At 39.5% G+C, this 24,416-nt stretch overlaps 1 protein-coding gene across 2 annotated transcripts in view; it reads right to left on the bottom strand.

The window, feature by feature from the left end:
- The window catches only part of LOC126418631 (CUE domain-containing protein 2), a 107,166-nt gene extending 84,086 nt beyond the window's left edge, over positions 1 to 23,080 (bottom strand). For both annotated transcript variants that reach the window (XM_050085477.1, XM_050085478.1), the window contains exons 1-4: positions 22,948 to 23,080; positions 22,740 to 22,868; positions 20,435 to 20,640; positions 14,800 to 14,996 (exon numbers count right to left, since the gene is read on the bottom strand). In XM_050085477.1, the coding sequence (XP_049941434.1) occupies positions 14,800 to 14,996; positions 20,435 to 20,640; positions 22,740 to 22,831 (495 nt within the window). In that variant the 5' untranslated portion in view covers positions 22,832 to 22,868; positions 22,948 to 23,080. The remainder of the gene's footprint in view (positions 1 to 14,799; positions 14,997 to 20,434; positions 20,641 to 22,739; positions 22,869 to 22,947) is intronic.
- Between the last annotated feature and the right edge of the window lie 1,336 nt (positions 23,081 to 24,416).

The following is a 24,416-nucleotide window of genomic DNA, read 5'->3' as shown; positions in this document are numbered from 1 at the left end:
CAAGGTGTGTTTTTATCACAATGTATTGCCTCCTAATGTTGCAGATATCATTAGAAGCTATAAAGAGTCAGATAGTTTCAAACACAAACCAGCTCAGATGTTTGTATGTATCTACACAACGGTTGGGTCATGATATCATCAGACCACTGCCTAAGAGTGTGGAGTCACACCAATGTGTGTTACAGAGCTTGTAGTAGGGGAGAGATGGTGCTGTCTGCTTTGTTTTGCACTAAGGCACACAACTTGTCTAGTTTCAGGCCTTCTTTTCTGTTAAAGTTGTTTTTATGCTTTTGAATTTCTATGACCTCTCTGTAATGCCTGGATCTCGATAAAATTATATCAGAGAAACAAATTTGGTGGTTCCTTGGTCTCAGAATATGATGATCTACTGCTGATTCGCCCATGTTGCCCAGATAGAAATTACTGTTGTGTTCTTTAAGCCAGATGTTATTACTTCTTTCTGTAGTTTCTATGTACATTTGACTGCATGTGCAAGGAACTTTTTATACTCCTGGTGCAGCAGCTGGTGAGTGCAGATACTTAGCAGCATTCAAATGTTACCATACCTTTCTTGCTGGTCTAAACGCTATGTCAATACTGTGTTCCTCTTAGCACTTTGCTGATACAATTTGTAGCTTTTTTATGAACAGGAGGAAAACTTCCTCTAACTTCTTCAATAGAAGTTCCAGATATTTTCCCTATTTAGATTTTGCCAGCTTCACCAATTCTTCTGAAAGTAATTATTACGTGATAAAGTTCTTCCTTCAAGTACTGTGGCCCACAAATTCTTTTCGTCTGGCCTACCTAAAATTTAATCACTACTCTTTTATACGTGTGATGGTAACTGGGATGTTAGGAAAGGTATCCATCCATGTGAATGGGCTTTCTGCAAACTGTGTGCTCTAAAGTCCCATCAGGTAATACTATGTACCTGTGCAGTTAAAAATGAAATTTGGATTGTTTCCCTTTTTGCATATGAACTTTATATTAGAATTAATATCATTCACAAAATTAAGAAATTCTGAGTTTTTTCCTCCATGTGACAATAAGAAAAGTATCATCACTACACCAAATCCAACAGGAGTGTTTTTGTGAAATTTAGAACTTTCTCAGGAGACAGACTGTTAAATGAAATTTCAGGTGAACTGTATGAGGTCCAACTTGCTGCCACAATATTTCAGTGCAGTCTTGTTGGTGCATAAGTAGTAATCCTGGTTGTCACCACACATGCATTGCTTGAACTTAAGTCTTCAGCTGCAAGTCAGCACGATACTCCGAGCATCCTCCCTGGTGAAAACTCATCTTATTGATATCATATTAATTTTCTTCACAGGGTAAAATTGCACAACACCAGCGTAGTGACAAGTCTTCACAAAACCACTGCACATTTTTTCGCTCCTTGACATTTGAAAAGTATTCCATATACCGGTAAAGTGTTATATATAAATTTTAATTATTTCTGCAGTAGTAAGTATCTAATGTTAAATTACAAAGTGGTTATTTTATGTTTTCCTTGTTGCAAAGATCGAGTATGTGCTGATAGTTTTACTTCATTTGGTACGCATCAAGTCTTCGCCAGGTCAACAGCCATCTACTGCAACAGCCCAAGGATATATATATATATATTCATGCAGTCTCCCATCCTTCATCAAAGACACCAAACACTTCCTTGAACGCCTGGAATCCTTACCCAATCTGTTAACCCCGGAAACCATCCTTGTAACCATTGATGCCACTTCCTTATACACAAATATTCCGCACGTCCAGGGCCTTGCTGCGATGGAGCATTTCCTTTCACGCCGATCACCTGCCACCCTACCTAAAACCTCTTTCCTCATTACCTTAGCCAGCTTCATCCTGACCCACAACTTCTTCACTTTTGAAGGCCAGACATACCAACAATTAAAGGGAACAGCCATGGGTACCAGGATGGCCCCCTCGTACGCCAACCTATTCATGGGTCGCTTAGAGGAAGCCTTCTTGGTTACCCAGGTCTGCCAACCCAAAGTTTGGTACAGATTTATTGATGACATCATCATGATCTGGACTCACAGTGAAGAAGAACTCCAGAATTTCCTCTCCAACCTCAACTCCTTTGGTTCCATCAGATTCACCTGGTCCTACTCCAAATCCCATGCCACTTTCCTTGACGTTGACCTCCACCTGTCCAATGGCCAACTTCACACGTCCGTCCACATCAAACCCACCAACAAGCAACAGTACCTCCATTATGACAGCTGCCACCGATTCCACATCAAACGGTCCCTTCCCTACAGCCTAGGTCTTCGTGGCAAACGAATCTGTTCCAGTTCGGAATCCCTGAATCATTACACCAACAACCTGACAACAGCTTTCGCATCCCCCAACTACCCTCCCGACGTGGTACAGAAGCAAATAACCAGAGCCACTTCCTCATCCCCTCAAACCCAGAATCCCCCACAGAAGAACCACAAAAGTGCCCCGCTTGTGACAGGATACTTTCCGGGACTGGACCAGACACTGAATGTGGCTCTCCAGCAGGGATACGACTTCCTCAAATCCTGCCCTGAAATGAGATCCATCCTTCATGAAATCCTCCCCACTCCGCCAAAAGTGTCTTTCCGCCGTCCACCTAACCTTCGTAACCTGTTAGTTCATCCCTATGAAATCCCCAAACCACCTTCCCTATCTTCTGGCTCCTATCCTTGTAACTGCCCCCGGTGCAAAACCTGTCCCATGCACCCTCCCACCACCACCTACTCCAGTCCTGTAACCCGGAAGGTGTACACGATCAAAGGCAGAGCCACGTGTGAAAGCACCCACGTGATTTACCAACTGACCTGCCTACACTGTGATGCATTCTATGTGGGAATGACCAGCAACAAACTGTCCAATCGCATGAATGGACACAGGCAGACAGTGTTTGTTGGTAATGAGGATCACCCTGTGGCTAAACATGCCTTGGTGCACAGCCAGCACATCTTGGCACAGTGTTACACCGTCCGGGTTATCTGGATACTTCCGACCAACACAAACCTATCCGAACTCCGGAGATGGGAACTTGCCCTTTAGTATATCCTCTCTTCTCGTTATCCGCCAGGCCTCAATCTCCGCTAATTTCAAGTTGCCGCCACTCATACCTCACCTGTTTTTCAACAACTTCTTTGCCTCTACACTTCCACCTCGACTGACATCTCTGCCCAAACTCTTTGTCTTTAAATATGTCTGCTTGTGCCTGTATGTGTGGATGGAAATGTGAATGTGTGTGTGTGTGTGTGTGTGTGTGTGTGTGTGTGTGTGTGTGTGTGTGTGTGTGTGTGTGTGTGGGCGCGCGCGCATACCTGTCCTTTTTTCCCCCTAAGGTAAGTCTTTCCGCTCCCGGGATTGGAATGACTCCTTACCCTCTCCCTTAAAACGCACATCCTTTCATCTCTCCCTCTCCCTCTCCTTCCCTCTTTCCTGATGAGGCAACCGTTTGTTGCAAAAGCTAGAATTTTGTGTGTATGTTTGTGTGTCTATCGACCTGCCAGCGCTTTCGTTCGGTAAGTCACCTCATCCTTGTTTTTATATATAATTTTTCCCACGTGGAATGTTTCCCTCTATATATATATATATATATATATATATATATATATATATATATATATATATATATATATATATATATATTCCACATCAAACGGTCCCTTCCCTACAGCCTAGGTCTTCGTGGCAAACGAATCTGCTCCAGTCCGGAATCCCTGAAGCATTACACCAACAACCTGACAACAGCTTTCGCATCCCGCAACTACCCTCCCGACCTGGTACAGAAGCAAATAACCAGAGCAACTTCCTCATCCTCTCAAACCCAGAACCTCCCACAGAAGAACCACAAAAGTGCCCCACTTGTGACAGGATACTTTCCGGGACTGGATCAGATTCTGAATGTGGCTCTCCAGCAGGGATACGACTTCCTAAAATCCTGCCCAGAAATGAGATCCATCCTTCATGAAATCCTCCCCACTCCACCAAGAGTGTCTTTCCGCCGTCCACCTAACCTTCGTAACCTCTTAGTTCATCCCTATGAAATCCCCAAACCACCTTCCCTACCCTCTGGCTCCTACCCTTGTAACCGCCCCCGGTGTAAAACCTGTCCCATGCACCCTCCCACCACCACCTACTCCAGTCCTGTAACCCGGAAGGTGTACACGATCAAAGGCAGAGCCACGTGTGAAAGCACCCACGTGATCTACCAACTGACCTGCCTACACTGTGACGCATTCTATGTGGGAATGACCAGCAACAAACTGTCCATTCGCATGAATGGACACAGGCAGACAGTGTTTGTTGGTAATGAGGATCACCCTGTGGCTAAACATGCCTTGGTGCACGGCCAGCACATCTTGGCACAGTGTTACACCGTCCGGGTTATCTGGATACTTCCCACTAACACCAACCTATCCGAACTCCGGAGATGGGAACTTGCTCTTCAATATATCCTCTCTTCCCGTTATCCACCAGGCCTCAATCTCCGCTAATTTCAAGTTGCCGCCACTCATACCTCACCTGTCATTCAACAACATCTTTGCCTCTGCACTTCTGCCTCGACTGACATCTCTGCCCAAACTCTTTGTCTTTAAATATGTCTGCTTGTGTCTGTATATGTGTGGATGGATATGTGTGTGTGTGCGAGTGTATACCCGTCCTTTTTTCCCCCTAAGGTAAGTCTTTCCGCTCCCGGGATTGGAATGACTCCTTACCCTCTCCCTTAAAACCCACATCCTTTCGTCTTTCCCTCTCCTTCCCTCTTTCCTGATGAGGCAACAGTTTGTTGCGAAAGCTTGAATTTTGTGTGTATGTTTGTGTTTCTGTCGACCTGCCAGCACTTTCATTTGGTAAGTCACATCATCTTTGTTTTTTTTATATATATATATATATATATATATATATATATATATATATATATATATATATACTTTAAGTTTTTAAATACAAGGCACTATGATGTAATCTGTGTCATTTAATAACCCACACTGACATCATTTTGAAGATAAAAAAGCAATAATTGAGTTCACATATTTTATTATTCTTACATGAAGAAATTTATTTTGTGGTGTCTTATGAAAGTTTCATCTATATACTGAATGAAGTATTTATATTGTGTGCAGTACAAAAAAGGGACCAAAACAGTGATATTTTTTTAAAATGAATTTAGAGGCAAGATTTATACAAAAATATGTACCCATTTTCAAGATGTACTTTGTACATTTGGCTTCATTTAACGGACAAAATAAGTAATTACAAAATACTGTCTTTAGTAGTAAACATGAAAATGATCATTCAATAATTGTGATATTCAATTATAAAGTGTATAATGAACCACCCTGATACCATGTATACTATCAATTCTTGCATAGGTTAAAATTATCTCAGCTATTTAATTAAAAGAATTCATATGATTTTGTATACAATCTATTACATTTCAGGCTAAAATGCATAAAAAAAAGAAATTAATGTGTGACAATCGATATTTACTGACAGTTAAAATTACTCTTCTTTTAAAAATATTTGAAATTATAAAATTTCTGGTATACTTAAAATTCTTATCATTAATTGTACAATCTAATGACTAAATTTATTTCTGGATTTATTTATAAAATAATTCTCCTGTCGAGAAAGTTTAAAAACTGTTTTGCTTTTATAAACTCTCTGAGTACTGTGAATACTGCAGAAGGTAAGGAAGTAGATGTTTCCTAAGTTTGTCACCAACAATGTCAATATGTAGTTTTTTTTAATGTGGAAAATGTAAAAATGGTGTGATGATGTAAGATGTGAAAAAGGATAAAAGTCAAGAACAATACAGGCAAATCTTCATCAGTTATTTAGTCAACAAGAACCTTTTTTTTTAAAAAAAAAAAAAATAAATAAAAAAAAAAATAAAAAAATCGAAATTTCAGCTGCAAGAATGGACCCCTACACAAGACTGAGCCATTGACAACAATAACGAGATAATAAAGATAAGTAAAAAGTTATTCTTTTGTATATCTTACACCTCTCAAAGCTTTCAAAATTTGTGCAAGGAATGAGAATTTTAATGGTGATGTGTGGGAGGGTAAGATTACAAGTGGAATATAGCGAACAAACCACGTCCTTTTATTCTGGTGGTCATGAGCTGCTGCGCATTGCTACATTGACTTTGTGACATTTTCACAGTGTTGCCCAACAGTTGGCAGTACTTGCACGTGGTGAAAAAGTTGAACATTCACAAATGTGTACCTCAGGTTTCCATGGGGAAAAAAATACTTCTGTTGCAACTAAGACAGTAAAATTGGATGTAAACAATTATAACCAGAGGTCTGAAAGAGTTAAAAAAGATGTGGAGGTCTACAGGCACATGCAAACAGGAGTGGGTAAGTCACTCAATAACCAAAGAGAGCTTAGAGATAAGCAATTCATTAGGTTGAGTACTAGATACAATTTTTATCCATAACTTACTGATCTTGATAACAATCTCCCCACCCCTCCTCAGTTTCAAATTTTTGACATTTGCATAGTTTTATCAGCTTCTCCTTCCCCTATGCCTTTTACTTTGAACTTCCTGTTCACCAACCCCCCCCCCCCTCCCTCCCTCCCTCCCCCCCCCCCCAATCATACTCCTGTATATGTACAGTTGTTATGTTGGCACTGCACGTAGCATAGAGGTAGTCAGTCCTATGCTTCCAGCCACCATTCCTTACAGAGTTAAGAAGACAGATCAGTATTTTTCTTTTCTTTCGGTGTTTTGAGCATGTGTGAGTGAAATGGTTTCAAGTCAAAAGAAAGTGGATGTTTCGATGGTCAAGAAGTTGGAAGCACTCAACAGAACAGGCAAAGGAGAATTGCTGAGAAACATCACTCCAGGAGATATTGTAGGGACATCAACTGTGTTGTGCTGGAAGAAGAACCAAAAAGAAATTTCAGATTTCAGCTTAAAAATAGACTTACAGGCTACTTATGAAAATAAACATGAGTAGAATACAGTGTCTGTACAGTTCAAGTGCCAAAAGAGAGTTTCTTTTTAGTGCCAAAAGTAAAGGTTTGAATATTGTAGCACATATTAGAGTTTTCATGTTTAGTAGAATATGTTCGGATTATCTAGATTTTTGGTAATCTGGATTACACCCGGTCCCACCTAGACACAATAAGTGATGTTCTTGTGTATTGGGTTAAAGTGTCTCAACAGGATAACATCTGCAGCATGACATGGATGAATGAATAAGCATTATTGCCATCCCCTAATACTGAAGCCCTTCAATCCAAATTCTCATAAATGCACAGTACAAATGAGAGTTGTTACCATGGCTGTGGATGGTTGATTAACTGTGACACAGCAAGCACGGTGCACTGCTGCCAAAAGCCCAAGCTACATATCAACACAGTTGGGACAAACATGAAAGGGAAATTGTGGCCAAAGATTGTCAACAGATAGTTGCTGGCTAATACTTAGGGACACTACACCACTATTTCCTCTGGTTGCTGGATATCTTCCAAATAAAAATAATTTCCTGTTTTCATGTATAATGCTATTATTATGACACTTGCTTGATTAAATAATTCATAGTGACATCAATTTTTTATAACAACAAACTGTACACAAAATGTGAAAGTAAACATGCCTATCTACATTTGCTATTTTGCTTTTCATGTTTTATTACAGTAGGAATTGTTTAATTCTTTGTTTTATTATGCAATTTCATAAATTTTATATTTTATGCTATTTTCATTCTTTAAATATTTTTAGAGTGATTTTTTAAGATTTGGGGTGGGGGGTGGGGGGGGGGAAGAGGACACACTTATCACAGCTGGCCACAGTTTGCATCTATTTATCTGTTTAAAGACTCACTGACATTTACTTTTGGTATCTGACACACCTATTTTGGAAGCAAGAGCGAAGAATGGGGTTGCACTCTAAACCATAGTTTTCCTACCACAGAGAGAAAACATTTTGTAAGTGTTTCTCATATTACTTTAATTGTGTATTGGGCTATTTTGATCACAGGAAAATCTGAGGATGGTACTGTGTACCAAAACTAGTCGACAGTGGGCAGAATAAACAAATTGCGACTGTAGACTGAAGCAAATATTTTTTCCCCCTGAAAATTTCAGTGTCAAATGGTGAGAAATGCTTGTGGGAGGAAAAGAGCACAGTTGTTAATTCAGAAAGTGGAGTTCTTTCTTTTCCTGTGGGCCACCAAAGATGTAACTTTCAAGAATGCTGCTATAAAGCACAACACACTAGAAAGTATTGCAGCAGATTTTGAGACAACATCTGCCAAAATATGAAAAATCCATAAACTGCTGACAAGAAATTAATAAATTATTTCCTGAAAACTTATATACGCATACTTCTGCACCCATTTCTTAACTTTTTATTTTTGTCAAGGTTTTTCTTTAATAAAAACTATAAGATAACAACAACAGCCACAGCTCCGAGTTTCAAGCACAACATTTTCTACTTCCACTTACTCCTTACAACACGATTGTAGCAAGTTCCAGAGATTAATAAGAAATTTAGAAAAGTAAACTTGCTGTCCTTATGCAAATACGGTAGCAAGTACAGTCCTCGCAGGATACTGTGGCCAATGTGCAGTGACCAATTTTCACCCAAAGTGCTGGGTGAGTTCATTCGTTTGTTCAGAAGGGCAGGCTGACAATGTCTGAAGCCTTTTGGGCAGTCGGTTATGACAAAATCGAGGCGCACACCCTGCAATCTTTCTCAATTTTACAGAAACTATTCAGTAAAAAATCATTTTTGCTTTACTTATAGCTTTATACATCAAGTTCATGATGGCATACCCATCATTTTGTTAATGGCCATAGTAGTTATGATATTTACGTGGAAGTAAGACACTGCACAAAATTTGAATAAAGTTTTCAATAAAAAATGAAGGTCACTACGATTTTACATTTGGTGCATATTACATAATATGTTGCAGCATATGAAATTTAGGTAACATATTGAATCTTTAGACTTGGGTGGCAGTCTCAATCTGTCACCAATCTTGAGAAAATTGACCTGACTTAGCACAAATGCAAAAGCGAGAGGCAGCGGAGACCATTTGTGATTTATCAGTTAAAATTATGTGTCTACTGGTGCGAACAGTTTCACCATGTACATGTTCTACCACAATGGCAGGGAGTCAATAAATGACAGGCTTCCTCAATCTTAGCTCACCTTTTACTGAGACAAGGAGTTCTCTATCTTGGCTTGCAGGCAAAATACACTTTAGATATTATATCTTTTCAAAAGCTGTCCTACCTTTTAAGATACTCTGCAGCACGTGGTACGAAAAACACTGAGCTACATGCACAACCCCGTATGTATCGCTCACATAGGGATTGTGATGACAAAATTAGCATAATTACAGATGCACACAGGCATTCAAACAATGATTCTTCCTGCGTTCCATACATGAATGGAACAGGAAGAAACCCTAATAACTGGTACAATGGGACATACCCTCTGCCATGCACTTCACTGTGGTTTGCTGAGAATGGATGTAGATGCAGGTATATCTTCTACTGGTTCTGCTGAAGGTCCAAGCTCGAAGGTTCAACAGTTCTGTTTGTCTGTGTAGCCATTCATCTTGAATATGAGCTTAAGGTGTTCCAGGTCTTGTGGCAAGCGTTTTGCCAATGTTTGCAAGACCCCTGTGCATTGGTATAGAGAATGACAGCTAAAATGTAGATACTAATCCACATGCATCAGCTTTCGATAAACAGTATATCCCGAAGTCCTATCGTTCTTCTTGTGGGCAGTGAGTCTGGCAGTAAGAGGACAAAGGTTTTTCAGCACATCATATTATAACTAACTCTTCTTCAGAAGTGAAAGCATCTTCCACTTTATTCATTCAGTAGGACCATTCTGCAACTTCAATATGTCATGCTGTTAAGTAAATAATCCATTTCGCCCACATAATCATCCTGTGAAAGAAGAACCATTGTGTTGCCTTTGTCTGCTGTATGATAAATGAAACTGGATCTTCTCTAATGAACCGGATTGTTGCCATTCTGGCAGTGGAGATATTACTTGATGAGCCCGAAGCCTGATGTAACAGAAGGGAAACCTTTTGCCCGATATCTTCTGCTTGGTCCTCAGGAAAGCTGGATAGTACATGCTCCACTGAGAAAATAAATTCTTGGCTGGGAAGACTCCACAGTATAGGAGTAAAATTTACACTTTTCTCCAAAACTGACAGCATGGCATTGTCTATGTCTTTACTCGTGAGGCTAATTATGGTCTACCAGACAGAAGGCCTCTGCCAGTTATCCGACTCCTCCACCTATAAACTTTGCCAGAGTGACCCCATACCCGAAGTACAAAACAACCTTCAATCCATGCTTAAAGCATTAGGCCCTTCCCAGTATATTTCCCCTGAGTCCATTTCCCTCCACACCCCTACGACACGCCGCACTCCCACCTTCTACATCCCCCAAAATCTACAAACACAACAATCCTGGATGACCCATTATGGATAGTTATTGTGCCCCCATTGAAAGAACTTTGGTCCTCACTGATCAATATCTCCAACCAATTTCCCATAATCTAGCCTCCCATGTCAAAGGCACCAACAAGTACCTTCACCAACCCTCCACCATCTCCACCCCACTAAGTTACACTACATGAAACTTTAAGATATTCAAATGTATTAACAGCCATCAACATTTTTCTTATTCACACTTTAGCCACATAGTTTTTATTTCAAAAATCATGTACAGTCACAGCCTCTGCAGTGTTGTTCTCTGATCGTCGCGTAGCGAAACACGGTCGTGGAACATGGTTAAAAAGTGCCAAGAAATAAGCTGTTCCGAATGTTTTTTTTATAAATTTACAGAGATAATTGGCTTTGTAGTTTTCCCAGGGTTGTATATAATGCAGCTGATAAACAAACCCACACTGAACATGTAGCGCAGTCGGTAGCGTAATGGAATGCGAACCAAATGCGGTTATTCATGCGTTGGCTAAAATCTCCCCCTTATCATTTTTTGCTTCTCATTCAATTTGAAATACCTACATCTCATAAGTATAAAACTCATCATCATTTTTTATGAATAATGCACGTCTTTTTGTTTCTAATTACATATTGGACGTGAAATTCCTGTTTCCATTTCAAATACAAATTCTTAATTATCAATGTTTTATGAAAGACTGTTCACAAAAGTTCTTTAAATTAAGAAAACACAACAATTTAATTTTTCAAGGCACAAATGGAAAACCAAATCCTCTTTATTTGGACTATGTCCATCATTTATACCACAGAGGTAAATATGTATCATAGAAACGTGACAAACAACCATTTTCACAGCATTGAGCACATTATCACACAAATGATGAATTTTTACATTTGCTACCCAACAGAGCTGATCTGGAGCCAAGCTGTGGGATTTGGCCCGAGAAGTAACAAGGCTGTTAAGCTGTCAGATGTACTGGAACTAAAGCACGCAACTTTTTCACATGTCACTGCCGAACGCTAGTGGGATATAGAATGGCTCGTCATAAAAGAAGAAGAGAAAATACTGCACCTGGTCGGCTTCGTGGATTCTGGTGTTGATAGGCTCGTTATCAACATAGCAGATGCCACTTCCAGAACTGCAATGTATTTCCCGAATTTGGATAAGGAAGGAGCTAAGAGATTAACAGGCAACTGACTAAGTAATACCTACAGTGGCTTCAATATTTAACTATACAGCGAAATCCTACAACTCTCTTATGTTACTCACAGCTTATGCAGAAAAATTATCCTGTGGTTAAGTCAGGAATTTACATCATTCTTGTTTTTAATTACAATAGTACGTTAGCTAAAAACGATAGCATGTTGCAGTTTTTGTTTAGTCATCTAAGGAGCATATTGTGGGAATTTGCAGTGTATTACTTCATTCTGCATGAAAATTAAACGACATTCAAAGCTGTATTGCTCCTCTGCTCACCTCTTTTTATGCATGAACTGCAGCTGGACACATCACTGCAGGTTAGCTGTACCAGCTGACTGGCCAGGGTTGTCCAAGGTAAATGCGCCGGGAAAGCTGTTGCCCCATATTAACGCTAAGTCAATGGGTGCATAACGCACAGCACAAAATGTACCCTTATGTCATACTCAACAGTCGCACATGAAACAGAAATCTAAAGAGGTTCCAGCAAATGCGGAAGAATACATAGTGCAATGTTTACATCAGATTTATTCTTATGATGAACGGATTATATATACCATTACATTGACCTTCTCAGGCAGATTATCCTCTCAAATGCCAGGATGAAAGTGCCAGTGTCTACATGATGGCCCTTGGGGCCTCTCTGGAAATGCCGGACAAAATGAACGCCATGTTAGATTAGCCCCAAGTTCGTCATCAGTCTGGAGGAGAAGATTCCTATGAAAAATTACAACTGTGTCATATTGAGAGACTTCTGAGGAGTGATATTCACTGTGGCCTCTCCTAAATAGCCGCAGGCACAGAGGGAGGCCGAATGTCTGGTGGAAGTTGTCCTCATAAGAAGGGAGCCAGATCTCATCTTGCTTACGGACTCAACTTCATCAAACTTGTCCTCAATGTGTTCCACAAAGAAAAAGGCTCTGGTGGTGGCAAAAGCCTTGTGGCTGGGGAAGAGCAATCAGAGAGTTTAACCATTTCATGTGCCAAATGTCTGCCCTGGTACCACCCACTCCAAACAGGGACTCACCTTGCTGTACCACCCAGCCACAGCAACGGCCACCTGGCAGGACAGTCATTGCCAGTAGTTCCGATGCCCCGATAAGATGGGCAACCACTCATAGGCTTGAGGTGTTCACAGTGCAGGTACCAGCGGTGCAATCCCCATGGTGTCAGGGGGCGCAGCCAGATGGGTACATAATAGCCCCACTACCTGGACTTGCTACGGAGTTGGTAACCTAGGGAGGAGACAAAAAGGCTGTGGTGGGGAAGGAAGAAAAGGAAGAGGGAGAGAGGAGAAGTAGGGGAGAATCCATGCCAAAGATGCTAGGGAGGGAGTTGTTCCCCATCTGGCTCGTACCAGAGATTTCAAATTTAGAGGTGGAGGTCAAATCCATGAGGAGGACCAAAAACGAAAAGCCAAAAAGAGGAGCAGAATCAAACAAACCAAACAAAGGCAGGGGCAAAGTGAAAGGAATAAAGAAAAACAGGAAGGGGAAGATAAAGCAGCCTGGAAAAGAATAAAGGCTGAAATAGCTCAGGGACCCATGCATGTCACACATGTACCCAGGAAATAGCTGTGTGCCCCATGGGGGGGCATTTTAGCCCAAGATGCTGGAGTTGGTGGTCATGTGTGCATGAGGTGTGCTTGATAGTGTGCTCGAATGGTTGTTTGTTTGTGTGTGTGTGTGTGTGTGTGTGTGTGTGTGTGTGTGTGTGTGTTTTTTTTACTGATGGAAGGGTGTGGGCAGAAGCTTTATGTAGTGTCTTAATTGTGAATGTCTGCAACTTAACATGTCTTCACTATGGCAAGTAGTAATCTTGTCTTTTTTTACATTGTTAATCTTCCTAATTAAAGGCTGGCTTTTACACGCAAACAAAAATATTCTTGTTGGGTCTGCAGTCAGATTGTGCAATCATCGGAACACAATACTCCCAAAATTGATCTGGCCATCATCTTCAGGTGCAAGTGGTGTATGCTATTCTCACCAGAACTGATTCAGACCAAAAACAACAATATGCTTACGATGTGGCCACACAAAATAGAATCATATTAATTGTCTTCATTCCAGCATAAAGTTCAAAATGGAGGTAAAAAGGGGTGGAAAACTTCCATTACTAGATGTATTTGTCTACAGGAAGGGCAACTGGACTTTTGAACACAGTATTTAGCATAAGCCTACACATGCAGATTGGTATTTAAACACACTGACGAGTTATTCACTGTACCAATGCACAGAGCTCCTGCAGACAATCGCAAAGAGTGCTTACACTTTCTCAGACGCACAAAGCTTGAAACAAGAGCTGGAATGCCTTAAGCTCATGTTCGAGCAGAAAGGCTACACAGACAAACAGACTCATTTTGCCTTCAAGTTTGGACCTTTGTTGGAAATAGTCAATGACACATGTAGATCAGTGGCTTTCCTACCATATGGTGGGGCACATATTTTCAAATGTAGGATGGATTTTTAGAAGATATAATACCTAAAGTGTATATTATACACCTAGTTGAGAAAACTCCCTTGCCATTTTGGTAAAAACATCTATGGACAAACTATTCGCATCAATAGACACACAATGTTATAAAAAACTAAAAGTAAACTCCTCCCGAACAGGCCATGAAGGCCCATAGATACCGACCATTAGCCATGCCATTCTCAACAGATAAAACACAAATGATTTCCTGTGTCTCACTTTATAGAATGTGTGTGAAAAGAATACACTGAAATTATACTGGTGGACAACATTATAAATATAGACAAGAGTTACCCATTAAGTTAGATTTGGAACCCTGTTCTATCTGAAATTGCTTATGCCGGCAGAATATACCGACAGTCATACTCGATAGAGATTCATCTTTTCTGCCAGCTTTCACACTGGTGGCAATGTAACTTCGCTAGTGCTACAGGGCAGGAGACACGATTTCTGGCACATGCACTGTTAACCTTCTGTGGCATATAAAAGGGCTGTCATCTACAGTATGGATCAGTTCCGATGAGATTAGCATAGGCCTATAGTCTTCTCACCTCAAGATGGCTGCCACATGGAATGTGGAAATACTGTATTGAGATAACTGCATGATCCAGCTGCATACCTGACAGGAACTCAACCCCCTACAGTCACATGAATTACATGGAAGGATAATATGTAGATTACCTCCTGTCCCAAATAATAGTCCCCACTGCTGTCTGAGCTTCCATCGCTGTTTTCAGAGAGCTGGTGTACACGTTTTGTGGTGTCACCACTGCCACCACCACTACTCTCACTGTCACCATGGTTACGAGTAGGTACAAGTGTCTGCAGAGTTAGCACAGGTATATCCTTTGCAAAGGAATCGCCGCTGTTGCACTCATCTGTGGACAAAAAAGTCACTAGCACAGGTATATCCTTTTTAAAGGAATCACTGTTGTTGCACTCATCTGTGGACAAAAATGTCACTAAATATTACACACTTAACACACAAGTGGTGCTATTTTTTACTCTTACAATGTAATGTCCCGATTAAATACGTTAACAGTTTTATGAACTTTTAAACTTATTTAATTCTAATTTACTTTTTTTCTATAAATGTGCTGTGCAGTCACTTTCATAACTTTGCTGAAGTTTACTGGACAATGTGGAGTGAGCCATCCAAAAACCTACCAAATCATACTCATAAGCTCAAAGTCAAACCTAGCAAGAAAATACTCACAGTGCTTCATGACATACAACACTCACCCATATCTGTCCTGTCAATCTGTTGTTTACTACAATAATGAATTACACAATGCATAAAATGAATTTTTTTCTTCTATTCCAAAGATTGGTTCTTGGCCCATTTCCCAGTTTGTTTGAAATGTAATTCAAGTGTCATCCTTTTGATGTCAGGTCACATTTTTACTTGGCAGTATCTAATCTCTTCTGTCACTCTTGTTTTTACATCTAGCTGTCTTATATGTTCACTCTGCACTCTTTCTCTTAGTGTTGGTCCAAGAAGTGATGTCACAAACCTCATCTCAGCTGCTTCAATTCTTTGTTCATCTCCTTATCTTACGATCCAGTTTGCCACTATCATAAATGACAATTTATCCACCACATTCTTAGTGTTATCTTTTCCTCTATAGTTCTACCAAGATATTTGCTTGTATAACCATTTATAGCATTACATCTCTGTATATTCTGAACCATGTCTGGATTAGTTTTGTATATTGATATTTCTGTCTTGAGGTGTTTAAATGAATTTACCTATGTTTCTCCTCCATTGCCATTACTTTTGTTTTAGTTACACATACAACCATCTGATAAGTTCGTAAAACATTTTTCAATTTAAACACAATGGTGAGAACCATGTATGCCCTGGGCAATGCACTACTCCATTAGAAGTATAGCAGATGGAAGAGGGTGAAAGTCAAGTTCCCAGTGCATTACCTGGGGCTTTTCAGCTCAGGGAGAAAATCCAGACAGAAAAAAATCATGCAGATATAATGCAACATATCACTTTCGGAAGAATGATGTTTTCCACAACGTGTAGTACCTAACCAATGAATGATGATCACAACAGTTTAAGAGTTTTATTAGTTAAGCACTGTTTGGAAGTTTTTGTTATTGTTTGTGGCTGTACACTGGTATGGACATACGCACTGCATCTTGGAGGTGGACTGGTGATGGCAGTTTTACTATACATTGTGGTACTTGCTGGCTTAGCAGTTATTTCATGCTGCTGCATTCCAGCCTGATGAACTGGAGTGTGCTGTCTAGGAAATAGCACCATGACAATGAAGAGGACATCACAGGGAACAACAAAGAATCTCTTCAGCTATCAAATATATTCGTTCAGTTGTGATATCTGAAATTGTAGACCTGATATCAAGAGTTTATTGTAGTGTTTCTGGTAAACAAACATTAATAAGGAAAGTTATTGTAACTGATGTCAACAATAGATATCACATTAGTTAAAGCGATGTCATACTCCTTTACAAAATTGCATGTAACGTTAAGTAAAATGCTTCCAGTGAGTACTGCACGATATCCAACAACCAAATTTCAATTAAATTCAAATGAAATACAGCCTATAAGATTCAAATGTATACCAATGTATGTAGAGACATGAGTAGCCTATGAGAGAGAGAAATGGTTTCCGCAAAATAAATATTTCCAAATAAAAGAAGAGAGAGTACCATGATTTAAAATAGACACCAAGTGATCTAAACCAAACCACTGTCATGTGGAATCAAGATTACAGTTGACTTAACTCTGGATCAATAAGAACAGTCACAGAAAAACGTTGTAAATAGATTTCCAAAGTGTGTTCAATAAGTAATCCAACACTTTTTTTCTGGAAGCAGGTTGATTTTAATCAGGATTCCAATACATCATATTATTCCCCACTCTTTTGGTTACAAAAACCTATTTTTCAACATAATCTCCATTCCACGTGACAGCCTTACTGGGAGGGCCTCAGCACCACTCTACAGACTGACATTGGAGCCAACATCTTACTGCATCACTAACATCCCCATCATCCCCATAATGCTTCCTGCAGAAAGCACCCTTCATTGGGCCACACAGATGGAAGCTGGAGCATTGAGATTGGGCTGTAGAGTAGATGAGGAAGAACAGTCCAATTAAGTTTTGTGAGCTCCTCTTCGGTGCACAGACTTATGAGAGATAATGTGTTGTCATGAAGAAGGAGAAGTTCATTTGTATTTTTGTGAGGAACATGCTGAATTCATTTCTTCATTGTTGTGGAAAGCAGAACAATTCACTTGAGAGTTGATCATTGCATCAAGAGGGAGGACATTAAACAGAATAATCCCTTCAGAGACTGAGAAGACCATCACCATAACTCTACTGGCTGAGGGTGTCTTTCAACATTTTCTTTAGAGGAAAGATGGTGTGGTGCCACTCCATGGATTGCAGTTTTGTTTTGTTTCTAGTTTGAAGTGATGAACCCATCATATATGATGATGTCCAATGTCTGGCAAAAAAAATTTGCCTTTTAACACACAAGAAATTCCACATAGATGGTCCGTCATTGCTTTTTATGGTCTAAAAGGTGTAGCACTAGAGAGGCTGCTGATCTATAAGCCAGGTTTCTCCAGTCGACGTAGGAAGTCTTAGAAGGATGAAGAAGTCACATTGAGTATGAAGTTTTACCTGGTACTTCTATTTAAGTTGGTGTATATGAGGTAACCGAGTTAGCTCAGCATCAAAAACTTGTCCAAGAAAGCAGTATGTCTCTAATCCATTAAGAAACTCGTTATGGTCTAGATTTGGGTAAACTAACTATGGCGCGTATTTTAGAAGTATTTTGAGTGCACGGATGGTTGGCATAGATGAGGCTTTTCTTATGGTGCCCTATAATACTAAGGTTTCAAGAAGTGTGGTAGATGCAAGTCATCAACATACAGTACGGACACTGTTAGACTGCAGACCTCACAGCCTCTTGTTTGGAAAATGGTTACACTCTAAATGGAGCTGAGCATTTAAGACTGTCAGAAGCATCTTTTTTAACTCAGACAGACCACTGAGATACAATTTTTGAATAAAAACTGGGAGAGAAAGACCTATCAGTGTAGAACAGTAAGAATGATGCCACTATGTGTATCACAGGCTCTTCACAGGTAGAAAAAATGGCTACCAGGTGTTGGCCATTATGATACCAGATTCCTAAGACACAAGTAGACTTGCCTTGTCAGAAATCCATAACATAATTTGGACATCAGTCCACCTTTGAAGTCCAGATCAGCTCACCATTCATTTGAGCCACTTGAACCATTTGCAAAAAGTGCTTGTAAGAGAATTGAGGTGATAGCTGTCCACTTGATGGTTCTTTCCCAGTTTGAAATAACAGCATTGTTTTCCCTATTTTAATTGTGCAGGCATCAGGGAGAGGAGGGTGGGGGGGGGGGGGTAGAGGAGGGAAGGGTACTCATGCTCTTGCCAAAAGTGGTTAAGAACTGCAAGAATACAACATTTGTATTCTAAGAGTAAATGACAAAGCATCTACTTATATATGCAATCAGGGCCTGGTTCATTCTTGAGGCACAGTGCCAAGGCTTTGAGGTGCTCAGAGTTGAGAATCAAGGACAGATAATCTCCTCTCATCTTCTCTGAATATGGAAGGCAGGATGGTAATTGTCAGATTTTGGAGCTTGGTCAAAGTGTGTTGCTAGTTACTCAGCAAATATAATGGTGTCAGATTATATGGCACCGTACTGATAGATGCTCAGGATACTAGAGGATAATTGGTGCCTATAAATACTGTGTATGTTACTTGAGAGGAGGAAATGAATCCAAATAGTGATTACAAATTTTCCCAACACTCCTCCTTTAGACAGGGCAGCTGAGCCTTGAGAGTGATAAATGTATTTTTGATACACGTTGTTTATGTTGCTCGAGCCCCTACCAGTGTTTTTTATAATTATTTTGTTGTTCCACTATGGAACAGGTTTCTGGCTCTGAGCAAAACTGCACATCAGTAAAAATTGTAGAGGGAGACCAAGGCTTGAATACAGTAAGCAAGTTCAAGTGGATGCAGGTTGCAGAAGCTTGTACAAGACAGATTAGCATGGAGAGCTGCATCAAATAAGTGTTTGGAATGAAGACCACAACATAGAGCCTTGACAGAATGACTGTTTAAAAACCTTTAATTACTCCAATTTTGCCTTTGTGGGTTCTATACAAGGAATAAGTAGGAGATTGTAGTATATCCCTCACTAGTTTACCTGTGTATGAGCTTATATGATCATTCCCCTCCAGTATACCCACAAAGTGTTACAACCTGGTATTTGTATGAGCTGACTGATACCAGTTGGGATTCAATGATATTGTAGTCATTAGATACTATATTTTTGTATTATATAAAATGCAGGATTTTACATTTATGAGCATCTAAAGTAGGTTGCCAGTTTTTGCATCACTTTGAAATCCTACAAAGATCTGACTGCATAACTATGCAGCTTTTCTCAGAACAGTGCTTTGTCAGAGACAAAAGTATCATCTGCAAATGATTGGAGTTGCTACCAGGTCACTACCATGCAATATGAGTGCCAAGGACCCAAAACATTTCCCAGGGTAATGCTTGAATTTATGTCTATATCTGTTGATAACTCTCCATCCAAAATAACATGCTGCATCCTCCCTACCAGTACATCCTCCAACCAGTCACAAATTTCTTTTGATACCTCACATGATCCACACTTTCCTTAATAAGTATTGTGATACTTGGTCAAATGCTTTTCAGAAGTCAAGAAATACTGAATATACCTCCTCACAGGTGACTACTTTCTTCATAAAATTACAAAAGGAGAAGAGGCTATCACTCATTCTTAGATGATTGAACAAATGTGACCCCTACTACTTCAAATAACAAATATCTTTTCCAGTCTCACATTGGCTAAGATGCACTGAGCTTGCAACTTATGGTGGCAGCTACCACATCAATCTAACAAGCACGGAAGCTGGTGTGAATGTATCTAGTATTTCTGTTTATTTCCTTCCCAATGTGCATTGTCATAATATATCTATCAAACACTAAATATAATAGATCTACAAATGGTTGGCTGGGCCATTTCCAAGTTCACCTCCTTATCCTTATCCAGGGGGTGTCCAAAACACACAAAATCTTTTAGTATAAAACAACCAACTCTTTCTGACAAAACAAAATTGGAGGTTATAACAATTAACAACAGTACATCAAAATATGCACAAACTTGATGCTATACATATCACACAATTTCATACACTTTTTCAAAATTCATAAGGGGAGCATACCCTACATCTAATACATGCATAAATCGGTGTCAATTACCCTTTCTCTTCTTTTGGCTTAATGTTGCCTCCAACTCGAACATCCACTGACAGACATCTGTGTGATGTATTGTGGAAAATTCGGGGAAATACGCTGCCATCATCTCACAAAAACCTTCAACATCAAAAGCTTCTTCCACACTTGCTTCTGTGCCGAGGTCTTCAAGTATGCTTACTACATATCTCAAAACAATCTCATCAATAGAACTGCGGTAAAAAAAAAATCTCATTATTAACAAGTACTTTATAAAGGACTGTTTTGCACATACAATTTATCTTACCTCCTATACAGTAAATTATCTTCTAAAGGAACAGCACAACTGGATATACATAGCTTTGCTTACAATGGATCATTTACTGTTCACTACGGAAATGGTGCTGGAGATATGAGGACTATAGATAATGTCAACATGGTGCATCACCTTCATGAGACTGACAGACTTTCTATTAGCACGCTACACTCAAAACACTTAACAGAAATTTCAGCCAGCAAAAGAATGTACATGACTGGGGGGGAAAAAAAAATCTCTTCCCAGACAATGCCCCATTACTTCAGAAAGAGTATCACAGTCTTTAACAAAATATTTTGTGCAAAATCTAATACATTTATATGCCTTAGATGAGAAGATATTTCACTGATCAAGCACTAGTAATGCTGCTACACGGATGATATTAAATGTGGTTCTGAGGAAATTCCTTTACAGTGAAAGGTAATAGGTGAAATACAGGAAGACACATTGCCAAAACAGAATACTGCTAGATTAGGTCCAAAAATGAAAATAATGCGTAATAAATGAATTCTTGTTTTAATTCTAGCAAACAAATATAAAGACTACACTATTAACAACACCTTCAGGTGTAAGTTTCAAACAACAAAAAATATGAAGGCTAATTACTTTTGTTACAAATGTATTTTAGGGTGATTATTACTGTTGTTACGGCATTGACTTCACTGAATGAATCATTCGGTACGCAAATTGTAAGAGCTGCATCAGAATCTGGTTCTGGTTCCTGCATCAGGTATTTCCTGTCATTAAAATATAATGTGTTTCACAGTGGCTCAGATGGTACATGATTCAGTTCCCTGTGTATGTGATAATCTCCATACATGGAATAGGACCTACGATGGGCCTTTTCAATCACCCTTGCAATCGCATGCTCAAATGATACCCTCACGAGATAAAAATTTCTATTACTAGACGACACCCTTTTTTTTGTAAACTTCTAAAAAAATCAGAGTATGCTACTGACTACCTTGAAAAAGAACTTTTGAGGTAGGCTACATTCTAGAAAACAAGCTATATCCAATAAGGGTTTCTCATTTACTACTGAAAACTACACCCTGTTCTATGATTGTGTTTAAATGCAAGAACAAAGAGCATTGCATAGGGTTATAGTAGCATGCTGTTGGCAACAGATCAGGAAAAAAAACTGAGTGGCTTACAAAATGCAACAAATTTGCACTACAGAAAGGTATGGTAGAAAACCTGATTCCAATAGATTTGGTTCACTGAATCCACTGCTGTATTTCCTACTAATGATTTTGGAGTTATGCTGATGCTAACTACTTCAACTTCTCTTTTATATACAATACTCAACACAATAAATAAAACAGAGAAATAGAGTCAGATAGTACTCATACCATCTATCTTGAGGCAGATTACGGCATAGTCAGTCAATATAGATCCTTGTATTACATTTCACCACCTTCCTGCAGTTACATTGTGATACACAGCTGATATGCTCTTTCTGCTCCTTTAATGTGATATTTATGATCATTCTGAGTAGGCCTAAACACTGCTTTGTACCTTAACAAATTTCTTCTCAAACACTACTTTTCTCATAACGTTCTAACTCTTTTGTGATAACAAAATTAAATGTGTATAACAAAATGGGCTATTTGGAGCGCCTATATTTCGGCACTACACTAACTACAGCCTCTCTTACCTTACGTTACCTAGTACACTGAAACATCAAACGCGACTACTGACCGAAAACAGATTAGCACTCACACTTAGTTACCAATGTTAATCATAAAAAAAAAAGAGTCTGCATCATTCGAAAGACTGGCATCTATGTAATTTTTATGGAAAATTAAGCCTAGTAACAAATGAAAATATGAATCCACACAGCTTACAACAATAATGGTAGGATAAGTTTTTCGATTCAAGCTACGAAACGAATATATGAGATGAAAACTTCCTCCTTGTTTTTATGTCTTTCTCAGACCGCTTATCCAGCAGCGATAAATAATTTTTCCGCAGCAAAATCGCTAACGCTATTTAACATTATTGCATTATGAATACCTTAACTGAGCACTTGGTATGTGCTTCCTCAGGAACTTAAAAAGGGATTCTTTAACAAGATCTTCTTGCTCTGCAATCGTCGGACGATTCATGCTATCTGTAGGAATTCAGTGCCTGGGGTCGCTGTACCTAAAATTGTTTACACCCGTAAGGTTATGCCAGAAACAATAGATCTTTCAACTCAATCGCTCACAGTATCCAAACACACCTTCCCTCCACAAGCTCCTCAAATATATGTACAAATTCAACAATAAAAAGCTTCCGGCGTCTCCTTATTTAACACAAGCGAACTGACTTACAACGGGGGTAAACAACAACTCGCTGACAATGACAGACGACAGTTGCTACATCTGTGAGGAAGAACTGGCACTAGACTCAAAGTAGCAATCAATCAATACATTCATATTATTGAAATAAACTTCTTGTTATACATGGAATTCGTGCGAACTCGTGAAACGAACTTTCGTTCAGTTATGGGAATATATTTATGCAAATACAGTTTCTTGCTTATGTTATTGCTAGGGTCAACGTCCACGAAAAAAGCTCCGAACAAGACGAAAACAATTATCAGCGATTAACCAGAAAGACCTACAAAGCAATATTGGAAGACACTATATTCACTACAAAATAAGATAGTGAAGGTGTATATTACACAAAGATAATTCTTTATAAAAACGCAATGACTGCGAAATAAATGCAAAAATAGGCTAATATTGTAACATTTTAGTCGTATAGTTTTCCAGTCGATATTTCCTAGAATAACAAGTATGTTCCGGACCGGAACTCATACCCAACCCCATCCCTTCGTGGGGAATGGTCACTCCGCAGAGCTAGCCTTAATTAACGGAGAAATGATGAACAAGAAGCACGTTGAAGTGAATATAGGTTGTAGTGGTTATTCAGATATGATCACACGGGATAGACTAGCGTGGAGATCTGCATTGTAAAAGTCCTCCGACTGAAGACGACAACAAAAACAAGTTTCAGAACAGCGCACATCCAGTTGTGTAGTGAAATGTTGTCTTCCGCTAAAAACGGTAGCACGTAACCATATTAACATCAGAATGTATAATGCGAATGTAAAATCACTTGTTCCACATCATTACATTCATAACTGATTGAGCCAGTGAGACAATCTTCGCCTGCTGGGCAGCTAGCAGTGTCCTGCCCACTGTCAGGGAGAAGCAAGTGCAAAAGGGATTGGTGGTGGTGTAGCGCAATTTGGAAAAAAAAAAAAAATGCCTTTCGTCTGGGATCCGCAGTAATACCTGGATCACTCCGACGACTGACAGGAAAGGTATTAAAAATCAGCCTTGTCCACGAAGTTTTGACAGAAGTTACAGCCTGCAGCATTGTTCCCAGAACTTAATGAGACGCTCTGGTTCTATGCCAGGTGGAATGCTTGAACCAGAGACTTAGGAGGTTCTGTTACAAGCTAGGTTGTGACTTGCTAGATTTGCGCCATAGGGTTGGGAATCGTAGAGCAGTAGTTCAGAGGCGCAGTGCATATCAAAGGTGCCCAGAGGGATACCTATGAGTGGAATGCTAAGCGATTTCTTAACTTAGAAGACTCTCCATCCAATCTAGATAATGTTGGCTGCCAGAGACAACAGAGTACTAGTGTAAAATCCAATAATATGGACCCAGGGATGGAACAATAAAAATACTAGTGACCAG

The sequence above is a fragment of the Schistocerca serialis genome, chromosome 9 (assembly GCF_023864345.2).
Source record: "Schistocerca serialis cubense isolate TAMUIC-IGC-003099 chromosome 9, iqSchSeri2.2, whole genome shotgun sequence".
Lineage (NCBI taxonomy): Eukaryota > Metazoa > Arthropoda > Insecta > Orthoptera > Acrididae > Schistocerca > Schistocerca serialis.
Note: the sequence above shows the minus strand (reverse complement) of the source record. Positions and strands in the feature narration are given on the sequence as shown.